The sequence below is a fragment of the Puma concolor genome, chromosome A1 (genome assembly GCF_028749965.1).
Source record: "Puma concolor isolate L17-30 chromosome A1, mPumCon1.1.hap2, whole genome shotgun sequence".
NCBI lineage: Eukaryota > Metazoa > Chordata > Mammalia > Carnivora > Felidae > Puma > Puma concolor.
In genome coordinates this window covers 7,615,533-7,625,143 of record NC_141667.1, presented here as the reverse complement: position 1 = coordinate 7,625,143, position 9,611 = coordinate 7,615,533, and the positions used below count along the sequence as shown (strand labels likewise).

General features: G+C 44.6%; 1 protein-coding gene across 1 annotated transcript; it reads left to right on the top strand.

The window, feature by feature from the left end:
* Positions 1-8,214: 8,214 nt before the first annotated feature.
* On the top strand, positions 8,215-9,111 carry TAS2R1 (taste 2 receptor member 1). Its single transcript, XM_025925002.2, has one exon. It carries the CDS (start codon positions 8,215-8,217, stop codon positions 9,109-9,111), a length of 897 nt encoding a protein of 298 aa, XP_025780787.2.
* The last annotated feature ends 500 nt before the right edge of the window (positions 9,112-9,611 follow it).

Here is a 9,611-nt window from a genome sequence, read left to right as displayed (position 1 = left end):
GATGGAGATGCATGTATGTGGAATTTACACAGCTTTTCCCAAAAGCATGGCCATTAGACATGTCTTGGGAGGACCTGTAGGCACCACTGTCCCATCAATAGACCATATTTTATGCTCTCATGGAAGGTGCACTCTCATGGAAGTCACCCCCAGGGGAAGTAAATCCACAATTTTCCTTCTAAAATGCACAGCATCTGAATATTCTCTGGAACAAGGCATAGGGCATCATGCATCCTTTCTGAAATTCTACTCTCTCGTTTTTCATCCAATAAAGAGTCGGCACAAGTAATCCCCAATATCCTTTGCAGATCTGACATGATGTGGTTCTATATTAAATTTGCCGTATTCAATTTCAAAAGCCAAGTTCATGTTTTTTTCACATCCTCTGAATTAGTGAGATTCATTTTATTTCCTGGTCACAGACCTTATTCTTCATCCTACTCATTTGTTCCACAAATGTCCACAAAATAATATTAGTTGATGGTGGGTAAATGGAATAATATTTTCTGCTGTAGGAAAAAATGTTGTAAAGTTTATGTAATGGTAAATTTTGCATAACAACATCTTTCTAAAGATGAGAAGCTATATTCATTTTTTTTGTTGCTACTCAGTCAGCAATGCTTATAGGGCATCCCCATATAGATCCATACATATGTATCTATTCCTGAATGCAGGGAATGGGGCCAACATCCCTAAACCATGAAGCCTGGTCCCAGCTTCTGGGGAAACAAAGCAAGGAAAAACAATCTGGGTCTTCTAGGAATTGGAAAATCACATCTGGAGAAAGTTGGCTCAAGGAGGTGAGAAACAAGGTCCTAGACAGACTTTATTCATGAAAACCTGGAATGCTCAGTCTTAGCAAAGGAGATTTGGGCTCCTAGGATGAGAGAGAACCATTCAAGATTGGACCAGGGCAGAAATGGCACACGATGGATTTCAAAACCAGATATGCCTCTTCTTCATCCGTGTCTCCAATCCAGTAGTTGCAACCAGCATATATGTGGATGCATATTAGAATCTACTGGACCGCACATCTTCTGGATGGAGTGTAGCCAGTCAGCATAGAGTGCCAGGGAAATTCTGTGCAGTTCAGAATGAATGAAACTTCTCATGCCCATATGGTAACCTTATGCTTTGCAAACCCTTCTTACAGCACAATAAAAATCTGAGCTTTCAGAGTGAGTATGTGAGGGGAAAGAAATAATTAAATGTATAAGGGAAACCCCAGAAAAGAAATCCGTAATTTTTTTCTAAAAAGTTCTACAAATATGTCTGAGACAACCATGAGTTCCGTGAAGGGAGCAGTCAACTTTAATTTAGAGATCACAGGTTCAAGCCCTGGGTACATTGTTAAATGACTGGCTTTGGGGCGCCTGGGTGGCGCAGTCGGTTAGGCGTCCGACTTCAGCCAGGTCACGATCTCGCGGTCCGTGAGTTCGAGCCCCGCGTCAGGCTCTGGGCTGATGGCTCAGAGCCTGGAGCCTGTTTCTGATTCTGTGTCTCTCTCTCTCTCTGCCCCTCCCCTGTTCATGCTCTGTCTCCCTCTGTCCCAAAAATAAATAAAAAAACGTTGAAAAAAATTAAAAAAAAAAAAATGACTGGCTTTGAGCACATCACTTCTCTGGCTCCAATGCCTCAATGTGAAAAGTGGAAAGAACATCTCTGCCTTTCTCTACAACACGCGGCTGTTATATTCTAAGACGCCCAAAGTGACCAAAGCTCACTTCGGCAAAAGCTGGAAACTTACGGGTTCATTTCAATGTCAAGGCCAACAGGAAGTGAAGGCTGGGTTGGGGGGGCTGAAGTGTTCTGAGCCCTGGTCTTGCTCTGTCTTCTTTCAGCATGGCTGCTCTCCGCGCAGTATCCGTTCTTAGACAGGTTCAAGTCTGCCTCTCATGGTGACAGAATGGCTGCCAACAGCACCAGAAAGACATCCTCTCTTCGAGGGAGAGGGACATTTTTCCCAGCCTGCCCAAGCAAAAGTTCTGGGATTACCTCTGACTTGACAAATTTGGGCCTCATGCTCTTTCCTGAATGGATCATCCCTGGTCAGGTGAATGGAAATGTTAGCTGTCACACCTAGCTCATGTGCCTATTTCTGGATTTGGAGATGGGGAGTCCCAAATAAGGCACATAAACAAGAATGGAAGAGAGGTGGTTCTTCCAAAGAAAACCAGGGTAAAGGCAGCGGTGTGGGGGGCGGGGGGGCAGGTGGGATGTGTGCTGGGCAGGCAAAAAAAGCAGTTGTCCAATCTTCACGTGAAACCACGGAAAGGAATCTTCGCCATTATTACGAGTGTTAACAGGGGATCAGTGGTGCTGAATGGTTACGGACACACATAGGATTTGAAGTCAGCTTGTGGTCCACATCTTGGAAACGCTACTTTTTACTTGCATGCCTGAGGGCAATTTCCAATCCCCCGTGCACCTCAATTTAATAATCTCTAAAGTGGAGAGAACATTGATTTCATAGAGTTGTCAACAGGGCAAACAGAGACAAGGTCTGCCAATTGTTTAGCAGTTTAAGGGCTAAAGAAATGGTAAGTATTTTGCCCCTTCCCAAAAGCCCCCGGCCTCAGATGCTTTCACTGTGAATACTTTCCATCCCCCAAGGAACAGATAATTCCCATGTTATTTCAATTTTCCGGTGCATAGAAAATAAGAAAAGCTTAACGATTTCTTGATAAACCCAGCATAACATGTATAATCAAATTTATCAAATAGACCCGTCTGTGTTATAAATAAAGAAGTGAAATTTCTAAACGAAACAGCAAATAGAATCAGCCGTATATAAAGAGATTAGGAAACCACAACTAGTAGTGTAGACTTCAGGGAAGGAAGTGATGGCTCACACATTCTGCTTTCGTCAGGCTTCCTTCCACAAAGAGACGGCATCAGGCAGGACAGTAAGGGTGACACGAATGCGCAAACTGTTCTGTTTCTTATTTGTAGTGCTCAGACCTTCCCATTGGCAATCTCTTTCCTACGTAATCTTAACCAGTCTCACGACTTTAAGCATCATCTATACGCAGGTGAATTCCAAATGTGTATTTCCAGGCTTTGTAACTCCCCAGATTCCAGATCTCTCACCCACTGCTTAATAATCCCCCAACCTATATAACAGGCATCTCGGACAGAACACGTCCACAACAGAGCTCTTGATGTGAAACTTCGTCCAACCTCTCCCTTCTCGAAAAATGGCACCATCACTCACCAGTGGATCATGCCAATGACCCAAGAGTAATTCTTATTTTTCTCTTTCCCCATCAAAGCCATCTGAAATCCCTGTTGGTTCTACCTTCAAAATATATTACCAATCCAGACACCTCTTTCTACTCTGTGCCACCAATCTTATTTAAGCCAACAATATCCCTTGCCTGGTCTGCAATAGCCTTCGGATTGGTTTTCCTGTCTCTGCTCTTGCCTTTTCCTGACCCCCAAGTCTGTCATCCAGAGTAAATGGTGTTGCTCTGGGGTTTTACGACAGCCCGAGTAAATGTTTTGGACATAGATCTGATTATGACAAATCCTCCCACTAACACACACATGCACACAAACCTTATGATGGCTTCCTGTCACACTGAAGATGCAATCTAGCTCTTACTGTGACCCACAGTCCTCCACAATCTGGCCATTTCTGCCCTTCTGCTCTCCTCACTTTGGGTTCTTCTCCTTGCTCATGCTTCTCCAGCAACTGCAAAGTTCAGTCCTTTGTTTTTCCAGAACACTTCAAGCGCTCTCTCTCTCTCTCTCTCTCTCTTTTTGACTCAAGAGGGCATCACCATCTCCTGCCCTCTGTTCATCTCCCAGACATCCAGAGACAAACCTTTCTCATTTGGTTCTCTTTCCAATGATCATCACCTCCTCTCTGGGAAAGTTTACCTCCTCTGAGCACGCTCTCTAAAATAGCACCTCTCCCTATGTTAACCGGAAGTATTTCTTTCTCTCCTCGCTTAATTCTTCTCCTCCCCAGCAGATTACCAAAAGGTAATTTCCAAGATGACAGAGACTTTAACTGTCTTGTGCATTACTACATGTTCCATGCCGGAATAGTGCCTCATTTCATAACACATACAGTAAATGCGTGTTGACATATGGAGAAAGGGAGGAAGGGAGAGGGAGAAAGAGAGGAAGGTAGGGGAGACAACAGGGGAAGAAGAAGGGAGGGAAGAACTGGAAGTTCCACAGCTCACTTTCCAGCTGCAGACAAAATTGTGAGGACTCAAGATTATTCCAGGGACGCATGTGCAAGCATCTCTGGCTTCCCTTTCCACGTTGTAACTAACAAGGGGTTCTTGTCTGTAACGTTCGTTACATGTAGGACCTGAATTCAATGTATTGTTACATCGCGCCATGATTCTATTTGCTGCCATGCAAATCAATTTCGGCATATTGAGAAGAGTAAAGGAAAAGCATGGAAATATATGACCAGGATATGCAGAGGAAGGGAAAGGACAAGTAAATGGGAGTGACCTGAATATTAAACACAAAAATTTTAGTCCCGGAGATCAACTGCAAATTTAAGGGGAGAGAAACAAATGAATAGATTTAAAGAATGAGTAGTCTGAAAGAGTCGGGAGCTTTCTGACCAAAATGCTGTGAATTTCAGATGCAGTAAATTCCACATCGGCTTCACAAGGACTGAGCTCTGCTCCCGGGAAGATTCAGCAAGGAGGTCTGCGCCGGTTTGCCCCGGGTCTATTTCTTTCTTATTTGAACGATCTTATTAAATATACAATAATGTTAATACGTGCACATGCTCCTTAGAGCAGGAATTGTTCCCTTGGTAATGAAGTGGGAACACCCACTTGGGAAAGGTATTAAAACCATCACTCACTTTCATGATGACTCTAATCTCAGAGCAAATGTCCGTGAGCCACTGGAAGGCAGAAAGATGATCATTATAGCCTTCTACCTGGTGAAAAGCTCACCGCTGTCAATCTAACTGCGTGTGAAAAAAAATCGCACTTTCTTTTGAGGAGCTGAGTGATTTGAATATAAATAAGCAACTCTTTCCGCCTGTCAGTTACCTCGAGAATATTTAGTGTTGTCTCTTTTAATGATTGCTCATTACAGATGAGTGCGAGTGAGCGGATTTAATCAGGGTAATACGGGGTAATCATCATGTGAATTTCTCCACATCGGGACTTGTTCCATCTGTTCCGAGCCATTTGTCCATGTAAAACTGTCACCATCTCGCGCCAGTGACTGACAGGTGAGGCCAGACACGTACGTGTTTCACCTCAGACTCAGAAACTCTCTGACGTGTCCTTCTCACCGAAACAAACAGCTTAAAAGACATAGAGGGGTCTCTATTTAGGACCTTTTTTTTTTTCCTTTCGTGGGTTTGTTGGGTTCCTCATTAAAATACTTAGCTCAGTCTCTCTTAGCACAAGAGCATGACCAAGGCCACGGTTATCTTGACGGACGTGGTGGAATCTAGGGGGAAAGCTGGGTAACACCACCTCGGAGGGCTTCGCATCAGCACTGACAGCAGCCGCCTCCTGGGGTTGAATGGGGCATCGGCTTAGCAGCCACACAAATGCTGTGCTCCCAGGCATAGACGTCTTTTATTCTGCCTTCCCTCCATGTAGGAAGTGCCAGTCTCGGGCGAGGTGGCAGCCCTTGTCAGCAGCCTTTGTGCGTGGTCACTGAAGACATGGGTGATGGAAATTATTTGATGAAAAAAACGTAGCTTAAGCCTCATGAATCTTTATTTTTTACTCCATGGGATTTCCACGTCAGAAGACCTACAAGAACCGAAGCTCTCTGTTGAAGGATTGCCTCTAGCCCCCAAGCTGGTTCTAACAAAAATTGTAAGAGAATATTTGAGGACCGAATATCCCCTCGAGAAGCTTCAATCCACCAGACAAGCAGCAGCCAATAAACACAATTAGACAGAGCTATTCCCTTTAAATCTTTGGTGGACCGTGCGTCACCTCAGCTGCACCTGCTAGTTTGCGGTCAGTGCTGGAAGACCGGGCTGTTGTTTTAGACTCAGAATCAACTTTTGTCCACCCTTTCCCTTGTGTCACCGTGACTGTTTTTGCAATATCGAGGTGCCCAAACCATGCTGAAGGGCTCAGTATGTAAATGTCGCCATCACATTGGGGCAACAGGGAAGAGTTAGACGGGGGTTCTATGACCCGATGGCTCTAGGAACCGGCAGAAAACAGAAACTCTCGAGACGACTTTACAACATTTAGTTCTCTTTTCCTTTGTTATGAAAAGCCTTATATAACCGACTCCGGTTCTACGTCACAAAAGTACCATGCGCCAAATACCAAAGGAATGAGTGGGGTAGGGGGTGAGGAGAAAGCCCAGATATGCCCTCAAAGAGCCGAGTCTCACAGGCCACGAAGTGACAGGGCAGAAGCACGGAGGTTTGACTGAGAACCAGGGAAATAGGGGTTGCTGCTTTTTTGAGAGTTTTCGGCTTCATCGTTTCGTAGCTGGAGGACCTTCTGTTTTTGCTTTTCGAGCCCTCAGAACGTACAAACAGAAAGTGTTTTTTAAGTACATTTTTCTTCCCACCTGATGGAGAGGAACAAGATTCATCTTGATTGTCACGCTTGAATCCGGATCCATTTTCACAGAATTCACTCAGGATCTGGCTCCCTCGATGCCCCCTTTGATGATGTTCCTGCTTGTTTCCTTTATCTCACTGAAGCCGTGACAAGAACAGAGAAGAGTCCTACGCTGCACAGACATTGCATATTCAGGGAAGAATGATAAAGTAACCGGGAGATTTATCCCCACCACTAATGTTTTCTACCGGCAAGGTTCATGCTAAGTATCCTTTACGGCACCTTTGGACAAAGGGAAATGTATCCACAAAGACCTGCGTCATTAGGACGTCTGCTGGGAACTGTACGGTCAAGCGCCGAGTCGGAAAAGCTTCAATAAATTGTTCCCCACTTTATGCTCCGCTACGGAATTGCTGAATTATCCAAACACATAACTTTGTTTTAGATCACACCGTCCATGGGGTGGGCTCTGCCCTCAGTCTCTGAGCGTCTTAAGGAGGAAAACCGTGTCCCATTCCCTTTCGTCCCCTCGATATCTAGGACCGTGGCGTTCCACTGGAAAATGTCTTCCTGCCCAGGGAGCATTTGGCAATGTCTGGAAATGCCGCTGGTTGCCTAGAGAGCGGGGCGTGCTACTGGCGTCTGGCTGGTGGACGCATCTTACAGCACATGGGCTATCCCCCTCACCAGCAAAGAACTATCCAACCCGCAATGTCAATAGTGTGGAGATTGAGAGAACCTGCCTTAGTGTGACACCTGGTACGGGATGCATGTTAATAAATGCTGATTTAATTTCTCCAAAAATAGTCTGTTCGACAATTAGAACAGCAAACTGAATCGGGTACTCTTTTCCTAAATGACTTTTCCCCTGGAAGAACCAGATCACGTCATAAAAACCTCATAGTTTGGGATAAAAAAAAAACAGGGAAAAGGTTTCCAACCCTATGTTATCCTGCAGATGGATACGGGTACGAATGGTTCTAAGTGGTTCTCTCAGTGGTACATTGCCTTCCTTTAGGCTTTTGACTGATTGTATACACATATGGGTAAGCCTAATTCCTTTGTCTCTATGTTTTTTGACGCTTTCTGTTTATCCCATATATTTTATTATATAACTGCTTTACATTTCCGGTGGTCCTGAATCATTGAGCCATTGCATATTGGATAACTACTACTCAGGAGTCCTATGTGCTGACCATTCCGCACCATTGTAGCAGAAGTGAGCATCTCAGAGTCATGTCTTTTTAAAGAATGCCCCGCTAACACGAAGCAGAATTACACCTGCAGGCACAATTCAATATTCATGGTGGAGGTGAAGGATTGAGGAGTTTCCACTGATTATGTGGTAGGGGAGCCCTTCTCCCAGCCCTGAAGGTGTCTGATTCCACTATTTGCTTGTGACGACGTCCGAAGCTAAGTAGATCTGGAAAATGCAAAAGCTATCGCCGAGAAGCAAATTATTGCTGGAGTATCTCTTTCTTATTTGACTGGCTCGGAACCAAATTGAGAAAACGGTGATATAAACAAATGTATGCCACCTTCCTGTCCCATTGCCTTTTTTGTCAGTCATATTCCCCAAAGGGTTTCTAGTCTAGTTGAAGAAAAACAGAAAACTAGAATAATCTACACTGTCCAAAAATCTATAAATACATCAGTTTTTAAAGTAACCGATTTTTTTCTTCTCAGAATGCTAGACTTTTACCTCATTATCCATTTTCTTCTTCCAGTGATACAATGTCTCATCGGAGTTTTAGCAAATGGCATCATTGTGATTGTGAATGGCATTGAGTTGATCAAGCAGAGAAAGATGGTTCCGTTGGATCTCCTTCTTTCCTGCCTGGCGATTTCCAGGATTTGTCTGCAGTCATTTATCTTCTACATTAATCTGGTTACTCTCTCCTTGATCGACTTCCTTCCGCTTGTTAAGAATTTTGCGGTTTTCATGTTTGTAAATGAAACGGGACTTTGGCTGGCCACATGGCTCGGCGTTTTCTACTGCGCCAAGATCTCCCCCATCGCTCACCCACTCTTCTTCTGGTTGAAGATGAGGATATCCAAGTTGGTGCCATGGCTGATCATTGGGTCTCTGCTTTTTGCCTCCATCCCTTTGGTTTTCTACAGCCAGCATACGTGGGTTCTTTCCCAAGAAGTCTTGTTGAGACTTTTCTCCCCAAATGCAACGACTCAAATCGAAGAAACATCTGCTTTACAGATTGTTTTTCTTGCTAGGTTTTCACCGCCGTTCGTTATCTTCCTCATTTCTACTCTGCTCCTGGTGTTTTCTCTGGGGAGACATACCTGGCAGATGAGAAACACAGCGACCGGCACCAGGGACAGTAGCACAGGTGTCCACGTGAGTGCGCTTCTGTCCATTCTGTCCTTCTTGGTCCTCTATCTCTCCCACTACATGACAGCTGCTTTGCTCTCTTCTCACATTTTTGAGCTCAGAAGCTTCATGTTTCTGTTCTGTATCTTGGTGTTCGGGTCCTACCCTTCGGGACACTCTATTATCTTAATTTCGGGAAATCCTAAACTGAAACAAAATGCAAAGAAGTTCCTCCTCCATGGGCAGTGCTGCCAGTGAGAGAGAACTTTGGTCCATTCGAAGAACTGGCAGTTCCATGAGCTGACGATGCCTGCCATACCTTCTTGAGTCAAACAAAGCAGTCTGCTCACAATTACACAAAGCTTGGACTGCTTGTCTAACCTGAGGCATTTTTATGGATTTGCCCCTTTTTCAAAGGGTTATATTGATTTTCAGAGCCCAACGCACACTGGCGGATCGCATCAATGTCAATATCCTCATTGCGATACTGTACTATCAGGGCGCAAGGTGTTACCTGATTGGGAAAGACTGGGTAAGTGGTAAGGGGATCGATCTGTATTATTTCTCACAGCTGCACGTGAATCAGCAATTGTCTCAAAAAGTTTAGAGACAAAGAAAAGGACGTTTGAACTCGTGATGTCAGAAGGGTGTGTGAATGCCGTGGGGTCCCCGTGCGCCCGATGCCTCATCTAGATGATGGATCTTGAAAGGACCGGTTGCTCCTTTTGGGTCTAACTTGCAGATTACTTTTGCTCTGT

What these genes read in the sequence shown, in the direction of transcription:
- TAS2R1 (XM_025925002.2), top strand. Translation starts at nt 8,215, where the DNA reads ATGCTAGACTTTTACCTCATTATCCATTTTCTTCTTCCAGTGATACAA.